This window comes from Panthera pardus, unplaced genomic scaffold, assembly GCF_024362965.1.
Source record: "Panthera pardus isolate Hobbes unplaced genomic scaffold, ASM2436296v1 HiC_scaffold_1, whole genome shotgun sequence".
In the NCBI taxonomy this organism is placed as follows: Eukaryota; Metazoa; Chordata; class Mammalia; order Carnivora; family Felidae; genus Panthera; species Panthera pardus.
Genome location: NW_026526654.1, coordinates 71,849,261 through 71,875,765, shown reverse-complemented (window position 1 = coordinate 71,875,765; position 26,505 = coordinate 71,849,261). Strand labels below are relative to the sequence as shown.

At 40.6% G+C, this 26,505-nt stretch overlaps 1 protein-coding gene across 4 annotated transcripts; it reads left to right on the top strand.

The window, feature by feature from the left end:
- Positions 1-851: 851 nt before the first annotated feature.
- NEK3 (NIMA related kinase 3) lies at positions 852-25,691 on the top strand. Of its 4 annotated transcripts, none has more exons than XM_019447654.2 (17): positions 852-952; positions 3,767-3,938; positions 6,181-6,274; positions 6,362-6,459; positions 8,219-8,302; positions 8,875-8,942; positions 9,022-9,108; positions 11,172-11,226; positions 14,060-14,260; positions 14,905-14,977; positions 17,949-17,998; positions 21,267-21,366; positions 21,887-22,027; positions 22,282-22,416; positions 24,557-24,683; positions 25,117-25,197; positions 25,307-25,691. In XM_019447654.2, exons 2-17 carry the CDS (start codon positions 3,822-3,824, stop codon positions 25,332-25,334), a joined length of 1,539 nt encoding a protein of 512 aa, XP_019303199.2. In that variant the 5' UTR covers positions 852-952; positions 3,767-3,821; the 3' UTR covers positions 25,335-25,691. The 4 variants fall into 4 exon arrangements, with proteins under 4 accessions (XP_019303199.2, XP_019303198.2, XP_019303196.2 ...); XM_019447651.2 differs by lacking the exon at positions 852-952 and adding an exon at positions 972-1,131 and having other exon boundaries at positions 17,952-17,998; XM_019447650.2 differs by lacking the exon at positions 852-952 and adding an exon at positions 973-1,131.
- The last annotated feature ends 814 nt before the right edge of the window (positions 25,692-26,505 follow it).

The window sequence follows — 26,505 nt, the reverse complement described above, 5'->3', positions numbered from 1 at the left end:
CTTAGCTCCTTTATCAAGTTAAAATTTATTAGAAATGTTTGCTCGTCTTGCAGAACACTCACAGAACAAGTTACTCGCAATCCAAGGTTTTACCGTATACCCATTTTGATTTTCACACTACTCCTATGAGGCAGGTCCTATACTCATACACAGAGAGGTTTAATGACTTGCTGTATGAGTTTTCTAGACTTGCCCTTATAACAAATCACCACACAGTGGCTTAAAACAACACAAATGTATTCTCTTCTGCAAGTCAGAAGTCTGGATTAGATCTCACTGCACTAAAAACAAAGTATAGACAGGATTGTGTTTCTTCTGGAAGTTCAAGGGGGCAATTTGTTTCCTGGCCTTTTCCAGCTTCTTGAGTCCTCCTGCATCCCTTGGCTGATGGCCCCGACCTCCATCTTCAGATCTCTCTGACCACTACTCTGCCCCTGTCTTCCACTTGCAGGGGCCCTTGTGATCACCCTGGGCCTGCCTGGAGAATCCAGTCATCTCCATATTTTAGAGTTAGTTGGTTAGCAACCTTAATTCCACCTGCAATCTTAACTGCCTTTACCATGGAACCTAACATCCACAACTTCCATGGAGAAGGATATGGACATGGGGGTTGGAGGGACTGTTTCCCTCTCCACACTTGCCCAATGTCACTCAGCTAGTAAGGGGAATGCTGGGCCCAAGAAACTGGTCTACATGAGCCGTTCGCTTAAATTGGAGGCAAAACTCACGTTGCTGGAAGATTCTTTCCCCTCAATGTTACTGGCATTGTTCTAGAGCAACGTGGATCAACAATTTTTAAAACGCGCCCTTAGTAGGCCCGGCTACTCCGATAACAGCGCCTCCCGCCCAACCCGGGGACCTTCCTTCACCGGCAACCCGAGAGACGACCTGCTGGGCCCGCCCAGCGGAAACGCGCGGACGCAGAAGCCGGCTCGGATCGCCGGGGAAGCTGGTAAGCGGTGCCGCCGCCGGGCACGGAGACTCTGGAAGAATGAGCGCGACCGCAGTGGCGGCTTGGGGCCCCTGGAGTGGGCGATGCCCTCGCGCGGCGGGGGCGAGCGGGAGACCGGCTCTCGGCGCTCGAGGATCCACACCCCAGCTCCGCCCCGGGCCTGGGCCGCTCGCCCGCAGGTCCCCTCCCCCCTCTCCCTCGCAGCCTCGGGTCCTTTGGGCGCCCGGCGCCGCGCAGGTGCACCGCAGGTGCAGGTGGAGGACTGCGAGGTGGCGCAGCTTCTCCCGGAGGAAGGATTTGGGCGCGGCTGGCCTCCCGCACGCGACACCTTCTAAACTTGAATGCCAAGGTTTTGCACCCGTGCTCCCATTTCTGGCCATTTGCAAATCACTTTTACTAGTTTTTGATTGGGAGAGGCATGCAAAGGGACTTGGTGACGCTCAGAGTATACACAGGTCTTTTACCGAAATATGGGTGTTAATATTGAGTAATGGGCAAATATGGGCAGAAAGGACCAAATAAATGCTGGTTTTCAGTTAAGAAAAATCAGTGATTGCCCTTCCTCATCGGTTACTGTCCATTACATAAAATAAAGACCCTGAAGAATAAAAGAATAGGAACATGGGAAAACTTGGCCCCCTTGTTAAATCGGGTAGTACCAAGAGTCAACTAGAATAGTGGCAAAGAACTTTTCTTTCAGATCCCTGAATATACTGAAAACCTGAATGTTCCTGAAAAGAATTGGTTTTGAACACAATGCATCTAAGTTAGTCAATATGCAGAAATTTCTAGAGTTTCCTGGCCCTTCTATGACACGCATGAATATAAATGGCATTTTACAGGTCCCTGTACTATGTAGATTTTGGTTTGTGAGTTTTGCTTTACCTACGGAGCTCTCCGTGCCTCATAATTCTTTGTGGTGTGATTTTATTTTATTTTATTTTATTTATTTATTTATTTATTTTTTTGTGGTGTGATTTTAAAACAAAAACAAAACTACAAGTAAGCTTTCTAAAAGCTAAGGTAATTCATTCTAGTGAGTTTTTTTTTCCTACAGTGAAAAAAATCGCATCATCTTTCTAAAATTGTAATAATAATAATAATAGCTGCCATTTATCCAGGGTCTCCTCTGTACCAGGCAGAGTGTTAGGAACTTTATATTCATTCTCTTTTACCTGTGATCCATCCAGCTAACTGCTTCATCCTAGAAATACAGAAAGGGACACTGAAGTTCAAAGGCTCTACGTATCTCTTCTTCTTCTTTTTTTAATGTTTCTTTAATTTTGAGAGAGAGAGAGAGAGATGGAGCGAGCAAGGGAGGGGCAGAGAGAGAGGGGGGGCATAGAGGGAGGGAAACACAGAATCCGACACAGGCTGACAGCTCAACACAGAGCCCCACTCAGGGCTCCAACTCACCAGCCGAGAGATCATGACCTAAATCAGAGGCTTAACTGACTGAGCCACCCAGCTGCCCCAGTATTTATCTTTCTTAATCCCAGGCATCTCCAACTCAACGTGTCTTAAAATGAACATGTCTCCCTTCACCATGCCTTTCCCCGCCCCTGCCACACTCTCACTGCCAGAAACATACACACACACGTACACACACTACCACCACCACCATTGTGGTTTTCCTTTCTTTCAGGGAATGATGTCATTCACCCAGTTTATACCAGAAACCTGGGAGTCTACCTTGTCCCCTTCTCCCAGCTTGTTCCCCATAAATGTATTGCTAAAACCCTTGCCAATTCTTTCTACATATTTCCTTCTTGTTTCTTCATCGCCATTGCCACCACCCTCTTCTACTCCATCATCATTTTTTTGCCTTTTTTATTGTTGGAGTCCCACTCCAGCCCTCAGGCGCCCTCCCCTCTGCGATCCATTCGCTCTGCAGCCAGAGTGAGTGAGTTTTCTAATATGCTCTCTTGATTAAAATCCTTCAGAGACAGCACATTAATTACCCCAAAGAGAAAATCCAGCCACCTGAGCTTGACGTACAGTAGCTTTCATACAAGGCCCTGTCTGCCTCACCAGCCTGTTACAGTTTTTTCACTTCCTTGAACTGAACAGTCTCTTTTGCTCTTAAAATATGCCAGCCCCTCTGCCTACATCACTCTTCTCTCTTTTCCTGGCCAACTTCCATTCATCCTTCAGACTTCAGTTAAATACCATTTTCCTAACTCCTCTGGATATTTCTGCCGTGTGCCAGCGTAACTCTGTGAGACTCACCACCCTGCATTTGTTGAGGTCGGAGGTCTCTGCTTTGGGGCACGTGCGATGGCAGGGACCATGCGAGATCAAAGTGCAGTGTTGTCAAACTGCATCTAGCACTGAAGTATACAAACCACGCTTGACCCTTGAACAACACGAGTTTGAACTGCTCAAGTTCACTTATGCATGGATGTTTTGATAAATGCAGTACAGTTCTGTAAATATATCTTTAAGGTTTATTTATTTATTTATTTAGAGAGAGCAAGCATGATTGAAGGAGGAACAGAGAGGGAGAGAGAGAATCCCAAGCATGCTGTCGGTGTGGAGCCCAGTGTGGGGCTCCATGCAGGGCTCGAACTCAGGAACTGTGAGATCATGACTGGAACCGAAATCAAGTTGCTTAGCTGCCTGAGCCACCCAGGTGCCCCTGTAAATGGGGTTTTTATTCGGGATTATAAAAGCTGGCGTGAGTGTTCAGGGTCTACCTGTTTAACGGTAGACAAGGAATAAATTGCTGTCGTCCTATTAGGGTGATTAGAGCTACTTTGAATTGATTCTGCCTTTTGAAAATACATTTGTCAACATTTCTGTTTTTGAATACAGGTTGCGAGAGGCTGTGGTGACGGTGCGAGTGGAGGAGGGCTGTAGGGTGCCCAGCATGGATGGCTACTTGGTCCTAAGAGTAATTGGAGAGGGCTCCTTCGGCAGAGCCCTTTTGGTTCAGCAAGAGAACAGTAACCAGACGTTTGCCATGAAGGAAATAAGGCTTCCCAAGGTACCTCCTGAAGCAATTAGCTCATGTCGAAAGTGTACATGCAATTTGGCCAGGGAAATAAGTTCTTGAGATTTAACATGGAATTGCTTTTGTGAGCAAAAGATGTAATGAGTTTATTCATTAGCTTTACAAGGTCTTGATATATGTATATATCATATATATATGATATATACATATATATACATATATATGTACATATATATGTACATATATATATGTACGTATATATATATGTATATATATATATATATATATATATATATATATATATATATATTTAAGTTGCATTTGCTTAATACAACTTATTAAATGTCTACACCCAATGCGGGGCTCAAACTCATGACCCCAAGATCAAGCGTCAGATGCTCTTTTGACTGAGCCAGCATGTCTTGATATATTTTATATGAATTTTTGGATATTGTAATTAACAATAAGGGAGAAAAATAGTCCAGGAGGCAATTGCTGTTGCTTTTATCTCAAGGAATAATTTGTAATAATTTCCAATTTTGCGTACCTAAGAGGGTAAGAATCTTTGCCAACAGCAGCTCAGGTGTCATATTAATGAAAATGGAGCATAAAAATGCCATGAAGAGCAAAAACCTAAAGTGCCAACCTTCGGTCTCAGGGAACGTATTCTGTGGCTCAGTTTTGGGTTTTATTTCCTTGTAAGATGAGGAAGGTGCTGACTTATCAGTGTTTATCATAGTTGTCATAGAAACAATGTGTCATAGAAAAGAATGTGCCATGGAGGCAGCTTGATAATGTCTTGATCAAGTTTTTAAAAATACATTTTAATAAAATTCTCAGAATTGTATTTCCCCACTGCATTCTTGACCTCGTTTAGTGATTCTCAGGTGGGCTTCAGAGTCATCTGGAGGTGAAAACACAGATGGCTGCCCCCCCTTCTGGTTGAGTAGGTCCAGGCGGGCCTGTGAATTTGCATTTTAAGGAGTTCCCAGATGGTGGCGGTGCTGCTCTGAGAACCCTTATGCTAGTATGTAGTCAATGGCAGTTTCTTAATTGAAAGATAAGTCATTCAGGATTTCGTCCTCGGAGAATAAGTGAGGGGACAAACAGCTTTGGAAGCTTCTTTTGTAAATCATCTCCTTCCATCCTTACCACAGTAACGCATCAGTCTCCTTTTTCATCTGGGCCAGTGGTCTGGAAAACCAAATGCAGACAGTAAAACATGACAGCCCCAGGTTTTCTTTAAGGATAACTATTGTTAATGGCATCTTGGCTCCCCCAAAAATTTATGCTCAGGCTCATGTTAAAAAAAATGTTTTAGGGGCACCTGGGTGGTTCAGTCAGTTGAGCGTCCGACTTTGGCTCAGGTCATGATCTCACAGTTTGTGGGTTCGAGCCCCACACTGGGCTCTGTGCTGCCAGCTTAGAGCCTGGAGCCTGCTTCGGATTCTGTGTCTCCCTCTCTCTCTGCCCCTCCCCCACATGTCTCTCATGTTTTTATTTATTTTTGACAGAGAGAGAGAGACAGAGCAAGGGCAAGTGGGGGAGGGGCAGAGAGAGAGGGAGACACAGAATCCGAAGCAGGCCCCAGGCTCTGTGCCGTCAGCATAGAGCCCTAGGAGGACTTGAACCCATCAACTGTGAGGTCATGACTTGAGCAGAAGTCAGATCCTTAACCGACGGAGCCACCCAAGCACCCCTCTTAGACTGTATTAAAACTGGTTTATATTCTATGTTTGTAAGGATATAAGGGGTCAGCTTAAGCATAATACAGCCATAATTAAAAAATCACCACATTTTCTCTTAAGAGTTTGATAAACATAAGTTGGGTCAAAGTGCAGTGCTTTAAAACTGCATCTAGCATTGAAGTATACAAAGCACACCTGACCCTTGAACAACACAGGTTTGAACTGCATGGGTCCACTTATATGAGTATTTTTTTGATAAACGCAGTATAGTAGTATAAATGTATTTTTTCTCCCTTGTGATTTTCTTAATAACATTTTCTTTTCTTTAGCTTACTTTATTGTAAGAATACAGTATATAATACATAAAACATACAACATGTGTGACAACTGACTGTGCATGTTATTGGCAAGGCTATTAGTAGCTACATTTTTGGGGAGTCACGTGTCACATGTGGATTTTCAATTGCACGGGGGCCATTGCCCCTGACCCCCATGTGGTTCAGAGGTCAACTGTATACTGTATTGTTGTAAAGCTATCTATTTTAAAATGAAGTATTACATTTATGCTGTTTAAAATCTTTTTCTAGTCTTTCTCTGGTACACGGAATTCTAGGAAGGAGGCTGTTCTGTTAGCCAAAATGAAACACCCCAATATTGTTGCCTTTAAAGAATCATTTGAAGGTAAATATGAATTCCCCCAAATACATGCAATGTAGAATTTGATTTGTGGCCACCAGGCTTTCCTAAAGAGTCTTCTTTTTGTTTTAGCTGAGGGACACCTGTATATTGTGATGGAGTATTGTGACGGAGGGGACCTCATGCAAAAGATTAAGCATCAGAAAGGAAAGTTGTTTCCTGAAGATATGGTAAGAGACTGACTTATATAGTTTCTCTCAAGGTTTGGAAGCAAACTTTCCTTGTAAAATTTGTAGAAGTTCAAATAAAGGCATTGTACCTGTGATTACCTGATACACTTGTTAGATTCACACTTGTTAGAAACAACTCATTTCCATTATCAGTGCTACAGCTTTGTGTTCAAGATCTGGCTGCCTGAGATATCTTTAGGAAGTTAAATAGATATGTTGATAAAATATCAACATTAAAGATTTTTTTTTTTTAATTTTAAAGAGGGAGAGTGCAAGCGAGGGAGGGGCAGAGAAAGAGAGAGAGAATCCTTGGCAGGCTCCACACTCATCACAGAGGCCAACACAGGGCTTGAAGCCACAACCGAAATCAAGACCTGAGTTGAAATCAAGAGTTGGATGCTCAACAGACTGAGCTCCTCAGGCACCCCTGTTTATAAAATATCAAGGAATAAAACTTACGTGTTTAGAAGAATTTCAGAATTGTCTGATTCATATATTGCCCTATATATTTAAAATTCACAAGTGTGTTGTATTGAAATTTCAGAAGGTGGGTGGATTTATTTTGCATTACGGGATCATCCAAAGAATGAAGCATAAATTCCTTTTTCTTGACAGTATATATTCTCACTCTTTTTCCTTTTACAGATTAGCACATTCCCTTAAGTCTAGTACTTCCTGCCTTTTTAATGGAAAAGTATTTAATATGTATTAAATTAAATTAAATTAATTTATTAATTGTAAATTAATGGTATTAATTAAAAGTATTTAATGTGTATTAAATACTATTGAAATGAATTGACTAAGGAAAATATTTAAATAAACAACCTTAATAAGATTTAGTTTGATTTAGGGAATAATGCATGTTATGAAAGTATATTGGTATAAATATTTTTCATTTAGAAGTTGTGGTATTAAAAATATGGGTTCCAGAGAAGGAAGTCAGCCTTGACTTCAAAGGAATGAATCTCCATAGCAAAAAAGAAAAAAAATCGGGGCGGCTTGGTGGCTCAGTTGGTTAAGCATCTGACTTCCCCTCGGGTCATGATCTCACAGCTGGTGAGTTTGAGCCCCATGTCAGGCTCTGTGCTGACAGCTCGGAGCCTGGAGCCTGCTTTGGATTCTGTGTCTCCTTCTCTCTTTCTGTCCTTCCCCCCAGTCTCACTCTGTCTCTCTCTCTCTCAAAAATAAACATTTAAAAAACATTTTATTTTTTAAAAATTAAAAAAAGAAAAAAGAAATCAGTTTGACATTTAAACATAGGCTCCCTAAGCACCTGGAAATTCTGAGTACTATTGACTGGGGATTTATGAGCAGAAAATGCTGACCTCACAGGATTGTTGACAATAGAATGAAATCCTTTAATGTTAACATATGAGCATTCTGACAAAGTAAATGAAAATCTGACATAATGATTACAAAAAGGAGTAGTGTATTTATTCCTTAGTGGTGAACTATCTTTATATACATATTTAAGAAATACTTTTATTTGGTTGAATTCAAGAAAACCATAGTGAGAGTTTTATTGAACTAAGTTGTTATTTAGATCATACGTAAGATGATGAAACATGGGCTTCATGGTTTTTCTGAATTTCTCCAGGCAACATTGAATCTTAGTTGAACTATGTAATTTTTAGGAGTTCTGTATTTACATTATGGAAAACCCAGGTCAACTAAGGCCTAGAGACGATTCTTTGGGATTTGGGGTTAACACAAACCAGTTATTGCCTTCCTGCAATTATTGCCTCCTTTTTCCTTCCAGATACTTAATTGGTTTACACAAATGTGCCTTGGAGTAAATCACATTCACAAGAAACGCGTTTTACACAGAGATATCAAGTCCAAGGTAAGTGGAATACCTTGTGGGGCCTAAAAGCAAAAACAGAAACAAAAACTGTTCCACTCAGTCTTTTTTCTGTGTTATTCTGTTTCCTTTGGGGACATTTTTACTTAGCTTAGAAATATTTGTCATCCTAATATTTATACAAGCCAGATAAGGTACTACCTGAAAAAGATCATTAAATCTCTTTAGTAGTATATGTTAATATGATCCACACTCTCTTTGCGACTGCTTACTGTGACCATATGATCTCTGATGGAAAATGGTCAAGACCTAGACCAGCCACACGGAGGCATCATGCTGACACAGGCTCCCAGGTGGTCCATCAGGCTCTGCTGATACAATCTTAAGCTCACTTGTTTGATTTCTAAGCAGGGATCCTGAATTTCCAAGCAGGGGAATATGTAGCTGTCAAGAGGGTATCTTGTCCTTTTGTGTTCCACTCAGGGACTCAGCTGTCAGCATCTCTCCCCTTAATCTCTGTCATCAGTGGGCTTTGAAAGACAGCTTCTCCGGAAATCTCTGCCTTATGTGTGAATGATGGAAGACATAATCTGAGGTCTTCTTTTTTAACGCAGAATATCTTCCTCACCCAAAATGGAAGAGTAAAACTGGGAGATTTTGGATCTGCCCGTCTTCTCTCCAGGTATGTACTTCTGTAGCAATCAAAACCTCCATTCTTCAGGAATGCTCTATAATCATTCTTTGCCTTTTTATGGTTTCAGTCCTATGGCGTTTGCTTGTACATATGTGGGAACACCTTATTATGTGCCCCCAGAAATTTGGGAAAACATGCCTTATAACAATAAAAGGTAAGTAATGTATTTAATTCGATGCAAGCATGACCGCTTGGCGACAGGCACTGCAGCCTTCAAGTGAAGTTTGATCTTTAAAATTACATATTTGAAAGCAATGTAGAATGCCCAGGCTTCTAAATGAAAGTCACAGTTTCCCAACTGTTTTAATCAGAGCTGAAAGGAGCCAAAGGTAAATGCTGAAGGAAAGGCTAGTCATGTCTAGGGACAGTGTGAATAATAACACTGCTTCTCACACTCTGCCGCTCCCACTTTTGAAAATCCCAAGGCACAGGTTACAGCTCTGCCCTTTACATCAGAATGTCTGGGGGTGGGAAGCAGGCATCGGTAATTTCCAGGATCCCCAAATGATTCCAATGTGCAGCAGAATTCGGGGACCGCTGGGTTATGTCAATGAGTTAACATTACAGGACTGGATAATGAGCACTTAAACGATAGGTTAATTAAATATAAGGAGAGAATATTAAGGCCTTATGGTTTAAAAAATAATATTTTTCTGAATACAAGTAATACGTGCGCATTGATGGAGTGGATGAGCAGGGAGAATTTTGGAAATAGAGAGATATATAAGAAAGGATATGACTGTCACTTTTTCCCTGCTATTAATAACATTTTGGTGTTTTTTCCATCCATTCACTTCCCCCCCAAACCTAGTTTATGTACTCTATATGCAAGTTGGCTTCCTGCTTTTTTTTTACTTTACATTATATCATATTCATTTCACCATGCATTTAAACTCTTCATAAATAGTGTTGTTGATCTAATGATATATTTCCAATTTTCAGCATCACAAACAGTATTGTAATTAATATACCTGTTGTGTCTAAACATAGGTCATTATTTTCTACACATTCCTGGCATGAATTCTTAGAAGTAGAAACACCTAAAGGCTCTTGTTACCTTTTGTCGAGTTGATTTATGGAAAGGCATGATAATCCATACTGAATAGGTTCCTTTAAGAGTAAAATTGAGTGAAATGGGAATAGAACAGCTGTCCAGGAACTTATGAGGACAATTGGGGAAATTTGAGTTTGGACAAATACTCAATAATATTACTGAATTAAGGTTACATTTCTTGGACGTGATCATGGTTTTGTGTTTATGAGGAAGAGTGTTCCTTGTTCTTAGGAGATACGTATCGACATGTTAGGGGTGAAGGCTTTGCTGTCTGCAGTCTTATTTTCAAGAGGTTCAGATTTATATGGAAGAGGGCAATAGCCTGCAAACGTGGCAAATGTTAACATTGGGGAGTCTAAGAAAGAGCATGCGGGCATTTACTTTTCTGTAGGTTTGAAATTAAAAAAAAAATAAAAAGTTGGGAGAAACGGTTGCTTAAAGCCATTAGTTAAAATGCAAAGAACATCACATAGAAAAAGTCTGGGGCATGGCAACCAGGCGGTGAGAGCGATGGAGGAAAAGGGGATGCTTCGTATGCAGAAGGGTGGGCGTGTGGAGCAAACTAGAGAAGTCAGTTTTCTGATTTTTGAAGAACTGTTTTGTGGAGGGATGAGTAGGCTTATTCTCTTTGTTTAGGTATGTGGAGCTAACACGGGGTGGTGAGGGTTCCCAAGAGACACATTTTAGCTTCTGATAAGGAAGACGGCCAGCCCACAGAGCCAGCCAGCAGGGGCGTGGGCCCCACCCGAGGTTGAGCGCTGTTCATCAGGGCCTGGGGCTGTACACGGGTCTGAGTGGGAGCTGCACTGCATGACTTCTAAAGTCCTTCCAACTATGCTAGTCTGAGTCCACAGATACACCCTCTTGTACCACATGCTGCTGAAATCATACCGGAACCACCCTGATTTGGGAGGGTAGGGGCTGGGGAACAGAGAGTTGTATTGTGAACATTCCTGTTAGTAAATATCTAAGTGTTAGACCAAACTTACCATATAGTTTATTTTATTTTTTTTATTATTTTATCATATGTTTTATTGTAATAGCTAGGAATTACTTTTGACACCTATTCTTATTAAAGGTAATATTTCTTTTTTTTTTTTTTTTATATTCCACATATTCACTCATAACCCATTTGTCATTACGTTGCTTCTTTATGCTTCCAGTGACATCTGGTCCTTGGGATGCATTCTGTATGAACTCTGTACCCTTAAGCATCCAGTAAGTATGGTGTGCAAAATGGAAAAGGCAGCCTCTTGTAATGTCTGGCTATGTCCTCAGGAATGTACCAGATTCCACTTGGCAGTTGGCTTTCCTGGGTTAATGTAGGAGTGCTGACCGCATAGACTCCATCTTTGGCCTTCCGTCTTGTTCTTCCCTCTGGCTCACAGCTGGCACCACTTTAGATAACTGCCTTGTGGCCTCACCACCATGCCCCTCACTCCATAAAAGCTGGGGGTTAAGTCAGCATAGCTGGGGAGAAGGGGTGAAGAATGGGGACAGAGAATAGTTGTGTAGTGCCTGGATCTGCCTCCTGCCTCACCCGCCCGCCCATCACCCCCCTCTGTAAGTTACCCTGCATAAAACTCGGTGTAAATGGTACCGACTTGCTTCGTTTTTCAGTACTAAAGTACCTTGTCAGTCTGGAGGATACATTACCCTCCTCCAGCTTCTCGCTGATGAGTTCATACACAAGTTTTCATTCCATTGGTATCACTTTTGCCTTGAGCCCCTTTTGTAGCATATACTAATAGGAAATTTCCAAGATTTAGTTTTTGTAGTTGTATATTTAGCTTGCCTGCTTGACTGCCTTCTTTCCTTCCTTCCCTCCTTCTTTCCTTCCCTTTTTCCGCTATTCTCAATTTTTTTTATGTTGGTAAAATATATATAACATAAGATTTACCATGTTAACCATTTTAAGTGGCACCGATTACTTCACAATATTGTGCAGTCATTACTACTACCTATCTGCAGAACTTTTCCATGGCTCCAAACAGGAAACTCCGTACCCATTAAACGATAACTTCTCATCCCTGTCCCTCCCCGCCAGCCCCTGGTGACCTTTAATCCACTTTTTGTCTCTGTGAATTTGCATATTCCAGATATTTCATGTAAGTGGTATTACACAGTACTTTTCCTTTTGGGTCAGAATTTCATACCTTTCTGTACTGAATATTCCATTGTGTGTTTATACCACGTTTTGTTTATCCATTTATCTGTCGTTGGACATTTGGGTTATTTTCACCTTTTGGCTACTGTGGAAAAAATTATTTTTATATTTATTTTTTCAAGATATTTTAAGAAATAATGTAGCAAAGAAGAGGCTAAATGACTTGCCCTGCTTATTGAGCACTTTTTTATTAACACAGAACTAACAGTACCAGTCCCTGTTAGGTCTTAGCCTTGCATAGTAATAAATTCTGTTCTTTGGGCACAGATTGAAACTTGGCTCTAACCAAGCATTTTTTTAATTTTTAATTTTTAAAATTGTAATTAAAATATGGTTGACATAGAGTCTTATATTAGTTTCAGGTGTACAACATAGTGATTCAACTGTTCTATACAATGGAAAATGCTCACCGTAAGTGTAGTTACCCTCTGTCATCACACAAAGTTATTACAGTATTATCGACTATATGCCCTATGCTGTACTCTTCATCCCTGTGACTTATTTATTTCATACCTGGAAGTCTGTACCTCTTAATCCCCTTCACCTATTTCACCCATCCCCATCCCCCTCTACCAAGCATCTTTACAGACGTGCTTGAGAACATATGAGAGTGAATGAAGGAGAAAAAGCCTTCACCACCATTAGGTGAAAGGAACTCACAGTGAAGGCACATGAGGGTAAGAGGCTGTCTTCCTTGAATATGTGTGGTTTATAACGCCAGCTGCATGATTAGAACAATTTGGGAAACCTTAAAAAATGGTGACGTCTGGGCCTATGCCAGACTAATCGAATTAAAATCCCTGATTGTGTCTTGGATGGTAGTGGTTCTAAAACAGTTAATTCTAATGTGTAGCTCAAGTGGAAAACCACTGTTGTATACAAATAATTTTTAAAATTCCAGTATCTTATTTAGGATTATATTCTTTATTCCCCTGATTTTGTCTTTTTTTTTTTTTTTTGTAGACTTTCATATACCTGTTCGTATTTTTTTCTAGCAAGAATAAGAATTCAGGAGTGTAGGGCCTCGATGTTCGGCACACCGTCTGTTCTCTCATCTGCTTTGAGGCGAAAGTAGTTCTCCAACCTTTAGGAAATGCAGAAACCTGGCATAATGGTTCCAAAGCAGATTCACGCTTATGTTTCACTACCTGAATTTTTCTCTTGTAATGTGTTGATTTTTTTCCTTTTTCATATCTTCACCTGTATATTTCATCCATAGCGTAGCGCCCTTCCAAGGCAGAATGCCAACATGTTCTTACTTGAGTATTACCGGGGCTAACCAACATCTAATCTTCATTCCAGTGTCTATTATGCAGTAGAGATTTTTTTAATGTTATTCTGGCATGTCATTTTGTATCCCATTCTATTGCTTATCAAATTTTAAAAGCTACTTTGATGACATGAAAGGTAAAAGGGATTTGGCAGTAGAGGTCTAAAGCTGGAAAAGTCTGGAGTACGCATCACAGGGGGGCAGGCCTGGGAGATTTTGAGGTTCAAAGGGATGTTACACTTATCATAAGGCTGTTAGTACCGTTGAGTTCTTAAAAAGCTACACGTATGTGTTACTTGGATTTTTAAAATATGTTAAAAATGTGTATCTGCAAACACATTGATTATGAGTGAGAGCATACCCAAAGCTGGCACTGATGCTAAGACTTTCTCTAGGTGGGGAAGTTTTGCACTTTTTATGCTTACCTTTCTTCTGAACCCAACGTAAGATTTCAAATAGTACCTTAAGGAACCCCCTCCCCCAGGAAAAAAAATGACCAGGCAGCAGATACATTTATAAAATTAAAATGATTCATGAGAATTCAGTTGAGCTGGTAATTTCTTACTTCTCCTCTCCCCTTGTATCTGCTCTTACAGTTCGGTTTTACCTTTTAGTTTCAGGCAAATAGCTGGAAAAGTCTTATTCTCAAAATATGTCAGGGGTCCCTGAGGCCACTGCCTTCTCAGTACTCCTGTGAGCTGCAGCATCTGATCAAGCAGATGTTTAAGAGGAACCCCTCACATCGCCCTTCTGCTACAACACTTCTCTCTAGAAGTTCCTTGGCTCGACTTGTCCGCCAGTGCTTACCCCCAGAGGTATGATACGTGTTGGATCCGTTGTGAGCAGTTTTCGAGTGTGGTAAAGTGATTTGTTATCTTTTAAACACTGACATGTTGTACATGCTTATAAAGATGCAAATAATGCAGAAGTGTATTAAAAAAATACACACTTCCTTTCCTTTCTTCTCTCCCTTCCGCAATGCTATTCCCTGAGAATAGAATAGAATCACAGAATCTGTCTGTGTAAGCTTTCAGATATTTTTCTAGACCTACAGAAACATCTACTTGTGTGCCTAAATGATATGTATTTTCTAAATGGCATTTTTACTTCCCTTTTTTTAATTAGAAAAGTTTTTTTAATGTTTATTTATTTTTGACATAGAGAAAGAGAGACAGAGTGAGTGGGGGAGGGCAGAGAGAGACACAGAATCTGAAGCAGGCTCCAGGCTCTGAGCTGTCAGCAGAGCCCGACGCGGGGCTCAAACTCACAAACTGTGAGATCATGACCTCAGCCAAAGTCAGATGCTCAAAATGACTGAGCCACCCAGGCACCCCAGTATTTTTACTTTTCAACTGTAAATATGATTGTGGGGAAGAATGTTGATAATTAAATGACATTATGGCAATGTCTATAGAAAAGCCTATTCCACATCTTTAAATTCTCTGCTTTAAATTTTCAGATCATCACAGAATATGGTGAACAGGTATTAGAAGAAACCAAAAATTCCAAGCATAGTACACCAAGAAAAAAAAGTAAGAATTTTGGACAGCTTATTTTTTGCTCAGTGTTCTTTTAAAATGTAGTATAACAAAAAATAAAAATATGATTTTCAAGTTACTGGAGACAATTTCAGAGATACTCCCAAAAGTCAAATTTTTCTTATTGCTATTTCTGATGTAATTCTGTACTGACTCTTGTATATTTAGTCTGCTAGGAATCAAAAAGCCTAGTTTGGAGATTTTAGGGATGTGAAGATTGTTCTCTGTTTCATTATTAGTACCATGTTTACTTTGGTCAGGTAGAAGGCTTCTGTGGGCTAGCCTAGGAATACAACCATGAAAATGCAATGTTAATCTTCTAGGAAATTATCCCCAAGTTTCCAAAGAATCATCTGGTAAACAAAATTTTAAAAACAGCCTTTTCGGAAGTTGGAACTGTCCACATAATGGCTGCACAGAATTTCCATACATGTTTAGTCAATCCTGAACAAATTTCAAATGTAATTTATTGTCTCTTTGGAAATTGTCATCTCTTAATTTTTTCAAAGCTATTATTGTCCCTTTTATTTAAAAAAAAATTTTTTTTTAAGTAAACTCCATGCTCAACGTGAGGCTCGAACTTACCACTCTGAGATCAAGACCTGTTGTATGCTGTGCCCACTAAGCCAGTCAGGTGCCCCTGTTTTGTTCCTTTTTATTTATCATCAGTGACTCAGACCTTCCATCTGATGAGATCCAACGAAGATGGTAGCTATGACCAGAATAAGAGAGGACAGAAATAGAAATAGATCATCCAGTCACTGTAGGGACATGTTGCAAAACCTCCATTGTTTGGTTCTCACTGTCTTCGCGTTGGATACTCCAAAAGAAACACTCAAAAACTGTACTGCTTTCTGAAAGTTAAATTTTAAATGTTATTTTTGTAAGAATGTAATGTGAGCCCTTTGGTCTTGTAATTCAGCCTTTTCTCCATTCCTTCAGGGGTGGCCAGTTCCCTTTGTTTCAGCAGTTTGCTTTAGTGTTAATTGTACTTTACATACTATTTTGTGGCTTTTGTCCGCATCCCAGGGGAGTGGCAAATAGTTTTAAAATGCTGAGCAACAACAATAAAAAAGTCTTAAGATAAGTTTCAAGATAGTTTGGCTAAGTGTAGTTTTACAACTTTCTTTCTTTCTTTCTTTCCTTCTTTCTTTCTTTCTTTCTTTCTTTCTTTCTTTCTTTCTTTCTTTCTTTCTTTCTTTCTTTCTTTCTTTCTTTTTACTTACCTTGATAGAGAGAGTGAGCAGGGGAGGGGCAGAGAGACACGGAGACAGAATCCCAAGCAGACTCTGCACTGCCATCAGGGAGGCCGACGTGGGGCTCGTACTCATGAACCTTGAGATCATGACCTGAGCCAAAATCAAGAGCTGGACGCTCAACCGACTGAGCCACCCAAGCGCCCCTAGTTTTACAGTTTCTAAAAAGAGGAATAAAGCAGTGGAGAAGTGCTACCATGTCAGACCGTGTGTCTGGTGGCATCTCCACCCGATCAAGGGTCAGTGGCAGCAGAACAGTGAACGCTATGTGAGGGCGGGGACTGGGTCTGATTTACTCACTGTCGTATCCTCGGCACCTGTCATCACAGATGCTCAATAGCAATTTTTTAAAATGTTGAATGAATGAGGAACATGGATGGCAGGGCTCTGCCAGGGAAAATCAGCCACTCTTACCAAAGGGACCTGGTGCCAGCTCCCTGATGGCTGCTAGTGCCTTGTGATGGAATAAGCAGCTCAATTTATTTTTCTCCAAATTTTAACTTAAATTCTAGTTAGTTAACATACAGTGTAATATTTGTTTCAGGAGTAGAATTTAGTGATTCATCACTTACATACAGCACCCAGTGCTCATCACAACAAGTGCCTGCCTTAATACCCATCACCTCTTTTGCCCATCCCCCACCCACCTCCCTCCATCAACCCTCTGTTCTCTATAGTTAAGAGTCTCTCTCTTTTTAAAAAGAATTTTTTTTCGTTAAAAAATTTTTTAATGTTTATTTTTGAGAGAGAGAGAGAGCATGAGCAGGGGAGGGGCAGAGAGAGAGGGAGACACAGAATCTGAAGCCGGCTTCAGGCTCTGAGCTGTCAGCACAGAGACCGAGCGGGGCTCGAACCCACGAACCACAGATCATGACCTGAGCTGAAGTCAGATGCTCCTCACTGTCAGCACAGAGCCCGATGTGGGGCTTGTACTCACTAACTGCGAGATCATGAGCTGAGCTGAAATCAACAGTCAGACGCTTAACCCACTGAGCCACCAAAGTGTTCCAGTTAAGAGTCTCTTATGGTTTGCCTCTCTCTCTTTTTCTTTTCCCTTCCCATATGTTCATCTGTTTTGTTTCCTAAATTCTACATATGAATGTAATCATATGGTATTTGTCTCTGTCTGACTGACTTATTTAGCTTAGCATAATACTCTCTAGCTCCATCCGTGCCATTGCAAATGGCAAGATTTCATTCTTTTTGATGGCTGAGTAATATTCCATTGTATATGTATGCCAAATCTTCTTTATCCATTCATCAATTGATGGACACTTGTGGGCTCTTTACATAGCTTGGCTATTGTAGGTAAGGAAGCAGCTCATTTCTTATGAGGGATACCTATTCCAGCTGCTATAACAGCAGGGAGAGCACAGACTGCATAGCTAGCCTGAGCTGAAGATGATAATGACCTTCCAGGTATGCAGAGTGTTTTACCTCCTAGTGCCTGTATGGGCTGGCATAAGTGTGTACTGATGCCTTACCTTTAAGATGTTAACATTAGGAATAAAACAGCAGAAATAGCCTCTTTTCTAATTACTAGGTGACTAAATCTTGATATCCCTATTCAGGCTAATGCTTTGGCCCTTTGACTTTAAAAACTTCATTTATCTTCACTTGTCTTTCAAGCTTTGTGCAAATCACATTAGGAACTTAATAATGTGAGCCTGTACATGCTTTCTCTTCCTACCTTCTCTTTTCTTTTTTAGCAGACTCCAGCAGAATCAGGATAGCTTTGGAAAATGAGGCAACCACAACGGTAAGTGCTTTAAAATTACGTTTGTGAAACACCTGTCTACTGGGTACCATCCAGTGCCATGAGATGTTTATAAGACTGGGACCTGGTCCGTCCTGGCCGGTAGTTTTTCATCCTTTGGCACATGAAGTAATTGGTGGCTGTTGTCCTGCACCGCCAGCTGAGCCACTTTAGGACATCAATCGCTGGTTCATTTACTTTGCTTTTTCTCTTTTCTTTGTTTCTTCTTCCTTCCTTCCTTCCTTTTTTCTTTCTTTCTTTCTTTCTTTCTTTCTTTCTTTCTTTCTTTCTTTCTTTCTCTTTCTTCCTTTCTTTCTCTTTCTTTCTTCTTTCCTTCCTTTCTTTCTTTCTCTCTTTCTTTCTTCCTTCCTTCCTTTCTTTCTTTCTTTCTTTCTTTCTTTCTTTCTTTCTTTCTTTCTTTCTTTTCTTTCTTTCTTTCTTTCTCTTTCTCCTTTTTCTGCCCCAAACCCGTTTTTTTCATTTGTATTCTTGATGACAAGTGGTTTCAATATAGATGTGAGAGAACTTTGTTCTGCTTTCCGCCATGAAAATTTTGTTTTAGTCTGGCTGTGGTTTGTTTTTCATTGTGGCAAAACATGTATGACATAGGATTTTACCATTCTAGCCATTTTTAAGCATGCGATTCAGCAGCATCAATTATAGTCACAATGTTGTACAACCAGCAGCACACTCTGTTTCCAGGACCTTTTCATCCCCATTACAGAAACTCTGCCCACTGTCCAATAACTCCCCATTCCTCCCCACCCTGCACAGCCACCCCAGCTCCTAGTGACCTCCATTCTACTTTCTGTCTCTATAAATGTGGCTGGTCTAGATACTACCTAGGTGCGGAATCATACAATATTTGTCCTTTGTGTCTGGCTTCTTTTGCTTAGCATAGTGTTTTTAAAGTCCATCCATGTTATAGCCTGTATCAGAATATTTTCCTTTTTATGGCTAAATAATACTTCCATCTCTGTTTTGATCTTGACATTTTTCTGTTCAGGAACTCTTAGTGCCTCCCCATTATCTGAGAAAGCAAGCTGACACTTTTCAGCCTGGCATTCAGGGTTCCATTTGTCTTGTTTTGCCCTGGGTGGCTGGGAGCTCTTTGATACTAAAACTGCAGTCAAGTCCTGAATAGGAACAGTGGGTCCGCTTCCTAGTGTTACCATGCCCAACTCAGTAACTTGTGTCACACTGATGATTTTTTTCTTTCTTCAACATTTTAATCAACCTTTTAATTCCAAAAAGAAAAAAAATTTGCGCTAACAGCAAAATTTTCTATTTATGGAATGTACTACTAATTAAACTTGGAAATTTTTGGAATGGAGATTTGGCTGTAAATAAATAACAGCATCCACCATTATGTGGCCAAATGGAATAGATCCTGCCCCTGTACTTTGTTTTTTAATTTTGTGGGCATATCTATTTTTTTTCCCCAGCTTGAATGAGGCATGATTTATAGACAATAAAATTTACCCATTAGTATAGAGTTTGATGAATTTGGAAATTTTATACAGTCCTATAACCACCACCACAATCAAGATCTAGAAATCCCAGCCACCTAAAAAGTTTTCTCTGGGCCCCTTGCAGACAATCCTGACTCCTGTTGTAGGTGACCACCACTGTCTATTTTATTTTATTTTGTTTTTTTTTTTTTGTTTTATTTTATTTTGTTTTGTTTCATTTTTTTTTTTTTTAGTTTATTTATTTTGAGAGAGAGAGAGAGCGCATGCACAAGTTCGGGAGGGGCAGAGAGAGAGAGAGAGGGAGAAAGAGAATCCCAAACATTGGTGTGGAGCCCAATGTGGGGCTCGAACCCACAAACTGTGAAATCATGACCTGAGCTAAAGTCAGATGCTTAACTAACTCAGACACCAAGGCACCCCCACCACTGTCATGTTAATACCTACCTATAGTGGACATGTCCATGTGTTCTCGCAAGATGAAAAGGGAGCAAAATGTATGCAGATTGAAGAAAGAGCCAGAAAGTAAGCCGGCAAGATATGATGGCAGGAGGGCAGAGCTGAGTGGTGTGGAGCCACGAATGGTGTCGGAGGCTGCTGTCTGTGGAGCAGTGACTGTTAATGGGAATGGAACATCGGAATCCCCTCAAGGCTTTGTTTTTTAAATATTTTTTTAAGTTTATTTATTTATTGAGGGGGGAGGGGCAGAGTGAGGGAGAGAGAGAATCTCAAGCAGGCTCCACACTGGCAGCACAGAGCCCAATGTGGGGCTCGAACTCAGTAAACCACCTGAGCCAAAACCAAGAGTCCCATGCTTAACTGACTGAGCCACCCAGGCGTCCCCCTCTCAAGGCTTTTAAAACTGCTCATCACCACTACCCAGCCGAGATTCTGACTTCTTTGTCTATTGTGGGTCCTTCGCCATATGGGGAGAGAAGTTTGAGAACCACTGTATAGAAATAAGGAACAGTGTGCCAGCTACAGCCTACTGTTTATTTATTCAACAAATCATTGAGAACCTATATGCTGGAAACCGTCGAGGCACAGGATATGTATTCCTTCTCAAATATATGCAGATTTAGTGGCATCTAGACAGTGTGTTGCTATACTTCATGAAATCAGAAGCTTAGATGATTTGGAAAAATACTGAAAAGTGGGAACATTTTATTTTTTTTTTTAATGTTTATTTATTGTTGAGACAGAGAGAGACAGAGCATGAATGGGGGAGGGTCAGAGAGAGGGAGACACAGAATCTGAAACAGGCTCCAGGCTCTGAGCTGTCAGCACAGAGCCCGACGCGGGGCTCGAACTCACGGACCACGAGATCATGACCTGAGCCGAAGTCGGCCGCTCCACTGACTGAGCCACCCAGGCACCCCGAAAAGTGGGAACGTTTTGAGTATATATAGCAACTTTATAAAAGATCTCACTTTGATATTCCAGCATGAAAAGCCCAATACAGCAAACCGTATTGAAAATTTTCATTCCTCATTGCTTCTGTGAAGGCCTCTCAAAGACGTCTGTCGTTTTATATATCCTCTTCATAGTTGCAACGATCAATATTAATGATTAGTAATGTGTATGACTTTAATATACATAAATAGGTATGTATGTGTTTTTTAACTTACATATGTATGATGTATATGGCTTCTACATACAGTTATATATGGGGTCCTATAGTTATTAATGTTTTTTTAATTCATTAATCTTTAATTAAAATTTAGGTAGCTGACTTTGCACACTTTACCTTGTTTATAGCAATTCAAGCATTGCTTCATCTTTATTTTTAATCTCTTTTCAAGCAAGGGGAAGAACAAGGTAGAAAGTACAGCGACACTGATTTAGAAAGCATTCATAAAAATTCAATCGAAAGTGCACTGAGGAGAGTAAGTGAAGAGAAAGGTAAGTTATTCAAATTTGAGTCACTGTGTAAGTGAGGAACTGGGAAATATGGAAGGAATACTAACTTTCACCTTACTTGGTTGTAGGTATCGTGAGCCAGTGGGCTGGCAGATTTTTGTTTGCTTATCTAGTGATTTATTTCATGGTACAGGAATATTTTATCACTCACAAAAAAAGAGAATAGTGTTGATCAGTAAGAGCCTTTAGAAAAAACAGTATTTGTTGCACTATCTACCATAGAAACCATGTCCAGAAATATACACCCTCTCAGGGCTTCATTCTTTGTACATTGTATAGTATATAAATATTTTTAAAAATTCACTTTAATGATTAGCTTTACTTTTTCATTTGGAGGTTTTTTTTTTTTTTCCATTCCCTTTACTACTTAGAAGAACATCGTTGTGAGTGGAGGTGAGTTTAAAGAGAAAAGAAAGACTTCCGTATAGTTGTTCAAGCATATATGTGCATATAGATGAATAAATAATATGCTTAGCAGTCCTTTTTAACATTTTGAAATCAGATAAATCAGTCCATCCGAAGAAAGCCAGTTCACCAAGTCCTCTCAGGCGACAGTGGGAGAAAAATGTACCCAACACAGCTCTCACGGCTTTGGAAAATGCAGCCATCCTCGCCTCCAGTTTAGGGGCCGGGGATGATAGAGGTCAGTAGTCCGATCGAACAGTGTTATTAGAGAACATTTTCTAATGGTTGTTTAATGGGCTAGACGTCATTCTTGTTGTTTTTATTATCACTCTGTGAAAGATCTTAGGTGTCATGCATGAGAGCAGTGCTCATGGAGACAAGTGAAATAGATTTTAGTAGAGAGTAAAATATAATTAGCCTAAAATATTGTCTGGAAGATATATGCTGAACATCTCTTTTACGTGGCACTAACAGTTACCTTTTCACAACTAGGTGGTTCTGTAATAAAGTACAGTGAAAATAGCACCCGTAAGCAGTGGCTCAAAGAGACTCCAGAAACTTTGATGAACATCCTCAAGAATGCTGATCTCAGCCTGGCGTTTCAAACATACACAATATATAGACCAGGTGACTCAAGTCTATTACGTAACCGTGGAAACACTTTGATTTTTTTTTTAAAGTGTGGTAAAATATGCATAAACTAAAATTTACCATGTAAGCCATTTTTAGGTGTGCAGTTCAGGGGCATTAAATACATATATGTTGTGCAGCCATCATCACCATCCATCTCTAGAATTTTTCCCATCTTCCGAATCTGAAATTACGTACCCATTAAATAATTCCCCATTTGTCCCTCCCAGAAACTTTGATTTTAAAGTTGTAAATGATTTTATTAAAAAAAAATTTTTTTTAATCTTTATTTTTGAGAGAGAGAGAGACAGAGTGTGAGTGGGGGAGGAACAGAGAGAGAGGGAGATACAGAATCCAAAGCAGGCTCCAGCCTCTGAGCTGTCAGCACAGAGCCCAACTTGGGGCTCCAACCCGTGAACCAGGAGTTCGTGACCTGAGTCGAAGGCAGACGCTTAACCGGCTCAGCCACCCAGATGCCCCAGAAGTTATAACTGATTTTAAAGTTATGAAATGATTCAGAACATTGTATTTTTTAGGTTTTCTTGAGTTTTTTTTTAGCCAGTCTTGAGCTATAATTAAGATTTCCCATGGAGCTTCATTACTTTTATTTGGTTTTTATTTATTTTTTAAATGTTTTTGAGAGAGAGAGAGAGTGTGTGATAGCGGGGAAGGGCAAAGAGAGAGGGGGGCAGAGAATCTGAAGCAAGCTCCTCACACAGCACAGAGCCCGATGCAGGGCTCCAGCCCACAAACCATGAGATCATGATCTGAGCCGAAGTCGGATGCTTAAACTTGGACCAAGCCACCTAGGCGCCCCTTCATTACTTTTTATTGTTTACTTGTTTGTTGGTTTTAACAAGGGTGGGACTACTTTGGAGGGTAGTCCATTTTTCCATGCAGAATACACCACTGCTTTACTGACTTTAGTTCAGACTCCATCATAGTAAACTTGGAGGAACTTCAAGATTTCTTTTGCTCTGTGCTTGAATTCTGCCGAATTGAATAGAGCTCAAGAAAGAGAAATCATTAGGATTTGATTTTTTTATTGTTTCTACAGACATTTTCACTAAAACTGCACGACATCACCTTTTGTAATACTCTCTTTAGGAATCCAGGCCGAAGCAGTGCATTAAGGGTGTCTACATGTGTGTACATGTGTGTATAAGTTTGATCATTCAGTTATTAAGCCACCTTGCTAGGTTAAGATCTAAGACAAATTATGCCAAGTAAAGCATGTAATGCTGTGGCAAGTCTCAACTGTGTTTACTGTAACAGATTTAGTTGTATTTGTTTATTTGGTCAGTGTTTATTGAGTGCCTAACTTATGCTAGGTTAAGATTTAAAAAAGAAGAAGAAGGAAGAATAAAACACAGTTCCTCCCCTGAAAGAGTGTGGGGGGAACATGGCCCTCACGTCAGAGGTTTAGAGGAGTGTAGGTGAATTGTGGAGATGTGTCCTGATAGAACCGCCCCGCTGTGTCACAGGAACCCTGGGCGCAGGTGGATACACGGGACGGAGTGTTCAGGAAGGTTAACGGTTGTGAATTTTGTTTTAGCGATTGTAGGTCCTGGGGTTTGTTTTTGGTCCAATGATAAAGGTTTTGTCGTTTCAGGAAAGTCACTGTTCAGAAACTCTGCCATAGCTCTGTTTTGAAGGGTTTTATAAAGATTTAGCCCACATTTTTGTGTTAGGTTATTGTTGCGTGAGCAAAAAATAAAGCGATTGCCATCTGGAAAATTTCTTGAAGGGACGCTTGTGGTTGCCATTCCCTAATGTTCTTCTCCACCACTGGAAAAAGTTGGGGGTAGGGAGCTTAAAGGAAAAACAACTGTAATACAACCATCCAAAGGTAACTTTAATATAGGTTCTTATATTTGGAGGTTTTAAGTGTACTTTTCTGCATTCTTCTTTTGAAGAAAGTTCTGCTTATAAATTTAATAGCGATACTGATGCTTCATGGGCCTGTTTTATGCCAGAAATCATGCTGTGTAATGTGGGGAGGCGCTACAGAAGAAATACAGGGCCTGGCATTGTCCTCAGTTAGCCAGCTGTCTTCTGGAGGATTTTAGTCCTATGTTCACTAAATAAGTAAATGCTGTTAAAATTGGCATAATTTCTGTTATTATTCCTCTTGAAGGCTCAGAAGAGTTCTTGAAGGGCCCCCTCTCTGAAGAAACAGAAGCATCAGACAGTGTGGATGGAGGCCACGATTCTGTCACTTTGGACCCAGAGAGACTGGAGCCTAGATTGGATGCAGAGGACACGTATGTTGGGATATACCTAGATGGTGTTAGTTGGTGTGCATGATGTCAATTATACCTTAATTTCAGGTTTAGCAGGAACTGGTTATATTACTTGACATCACAAATGAATGTTTATATCTTGATCTTTTGTCTGGGATGGGTAATGTGTTACAGTATTATTACAGAATTCCTGACTGAGCCGTATTTTATGATCGTTTAGCTTGGACTTACTATTTTTTAATATGTTGGATTTTATTTGCAAATGTTGTAGAAACATGAAAGAAGCAATCCTGTGGAAGGGATAACAATGTTTTCCCTCCGTTCGGTTGCCTTATGGAGCTCGTTTTCCAAAAATGTGAATATTGTGATGGTGGCGTTCTGTTTTGAGCCATCAAAAAAAATACTTGCTGTGCCCCTAATATGGAGGCTTAGTATCCAAATTGTTTCTTCACAGGGATTTTGAGGAGGACGACGACAGCCTTGACTGGGTGTCAGAACTGAAGCTGCGAGCTGGCTGGCCAGGAATGTCTGATGGGTAACGCCCAAGAAGTGCTCTGTCGTTAATATCGCGTAGATGTTTAAAGTGAGGAATTAATGTTTGGATGGTATCAGCTCACAGGATGTGTATTTTTCTTTGGACACAGAATGAAGAGGGGGAAACTGAATATTTAAAACTGTTCCTGATCAGTGTCACAAGGTTTAAAATATCTGTAACTCTCGTTTTTGAACTCAAAGAGAAGGCGTGGACGAATGGCTCTGAGCTTCAGGCTTGCAGTCAGAACAGAAATGGGATGCTGCTGCTTACATTTTGTGTGATTGTGGGAGATTATTTAACCTCTTGGAGCCCCAGTGTCCACAACTCTAAAACGAGGATAATAATGCCTTCCTCATAGGGACGCTGAACATAGACCATGGCCACGGCCCATAATATTATTTCTGCGATTGTTATGATTTGTGTTTAATTGCTGCACAACTCTTTTTACATTTCCTAAAGGTTTGAGGATCAAAATAAATTTAATTAGACCATAATGATGTTGTCCAGTTTTCCAGTAAGACTTATTTCTGGGTAGTGATCCATGATCTTCAGTGATCTTCACCAACAATCCGCAATCCTTAAATACGGCCCCTCATGGCACCCAGGTCAGCGGATCAGCTGTGGGACAGGGTGAGGGGGCTACAGATCTTGTCTGCAGTTGGCAGTCCTGGGCAGGAGAAAGAAACAGGCCAGAGGCGGGACGTATTGGACACTAGAGTGTGCCGTGGAACTAATGGGATGCCAGTATGTGTGGGGCATGACACACACGTGCTGGGGTCCCGTCAGTCCGTTGTCATTCCATCGTGGGATGCTGTTGTGAGGTGAGATATTTTACTATAGAAGAAAGAGGCTTCTCCCAGGGGATCTCCCCGAGCGAGTGTGCAAACAGCAGAAGCCCGAGGCAGTACGGGGAGCAGTGCTCCAGTGAAGAATGGGAAAGCAGTTGAATCTACAGCAGGATGGTTACTGAGCATCTCCTGAAAATGTGGAATACATGCATCTTGTAGATGTAAACCATTTTTTTTTTTTAATTTTCAGGAACAAAAACCATGGTATAGCCCTTCACCCCACACATTTTATTTACCCTTAGACATCTAGTCAACCTGATTTGTTACTGCTGCTGTTAGCTTTGATTGCTTGATGAAGGTGATGTCTGCTACAAGGTTAAACTGTAAGGTTACTGGTTTTCGATTTCTGGGTCCTGTTCATTGCAAGTGAGTCACCAAGTCCAGCCCATACTCAGGTGCTGAGAAATTAAGCTGTACCTCCTGAAGGGGGCTGTAATCCAGAGCTAAGTCATTTGTATTT

Coding starts and splice junctions, on each gene's coding strand:
- NEK3 (XM_019447650.2), top strand. CDS start 992: ATGAGCGCGACCGCAGTGGCGGCTTGGGGCCCCTGGAGTGGGCGATGC. Junction 8,303..8,874: donor ACAGAGATATCAAGTCCAAG/GTAAGTGGAATA, acceptor TTTTTAACGCAG/AATATCTTCCTCACCCAAAA. Junction 11,227..14,059: donor TCTGTACCCTTAAGCATCCA/GTAAGTATGGTG, acceptor TTTACCTTTTAG/TTTCAGGCAAATAGCTGGAA.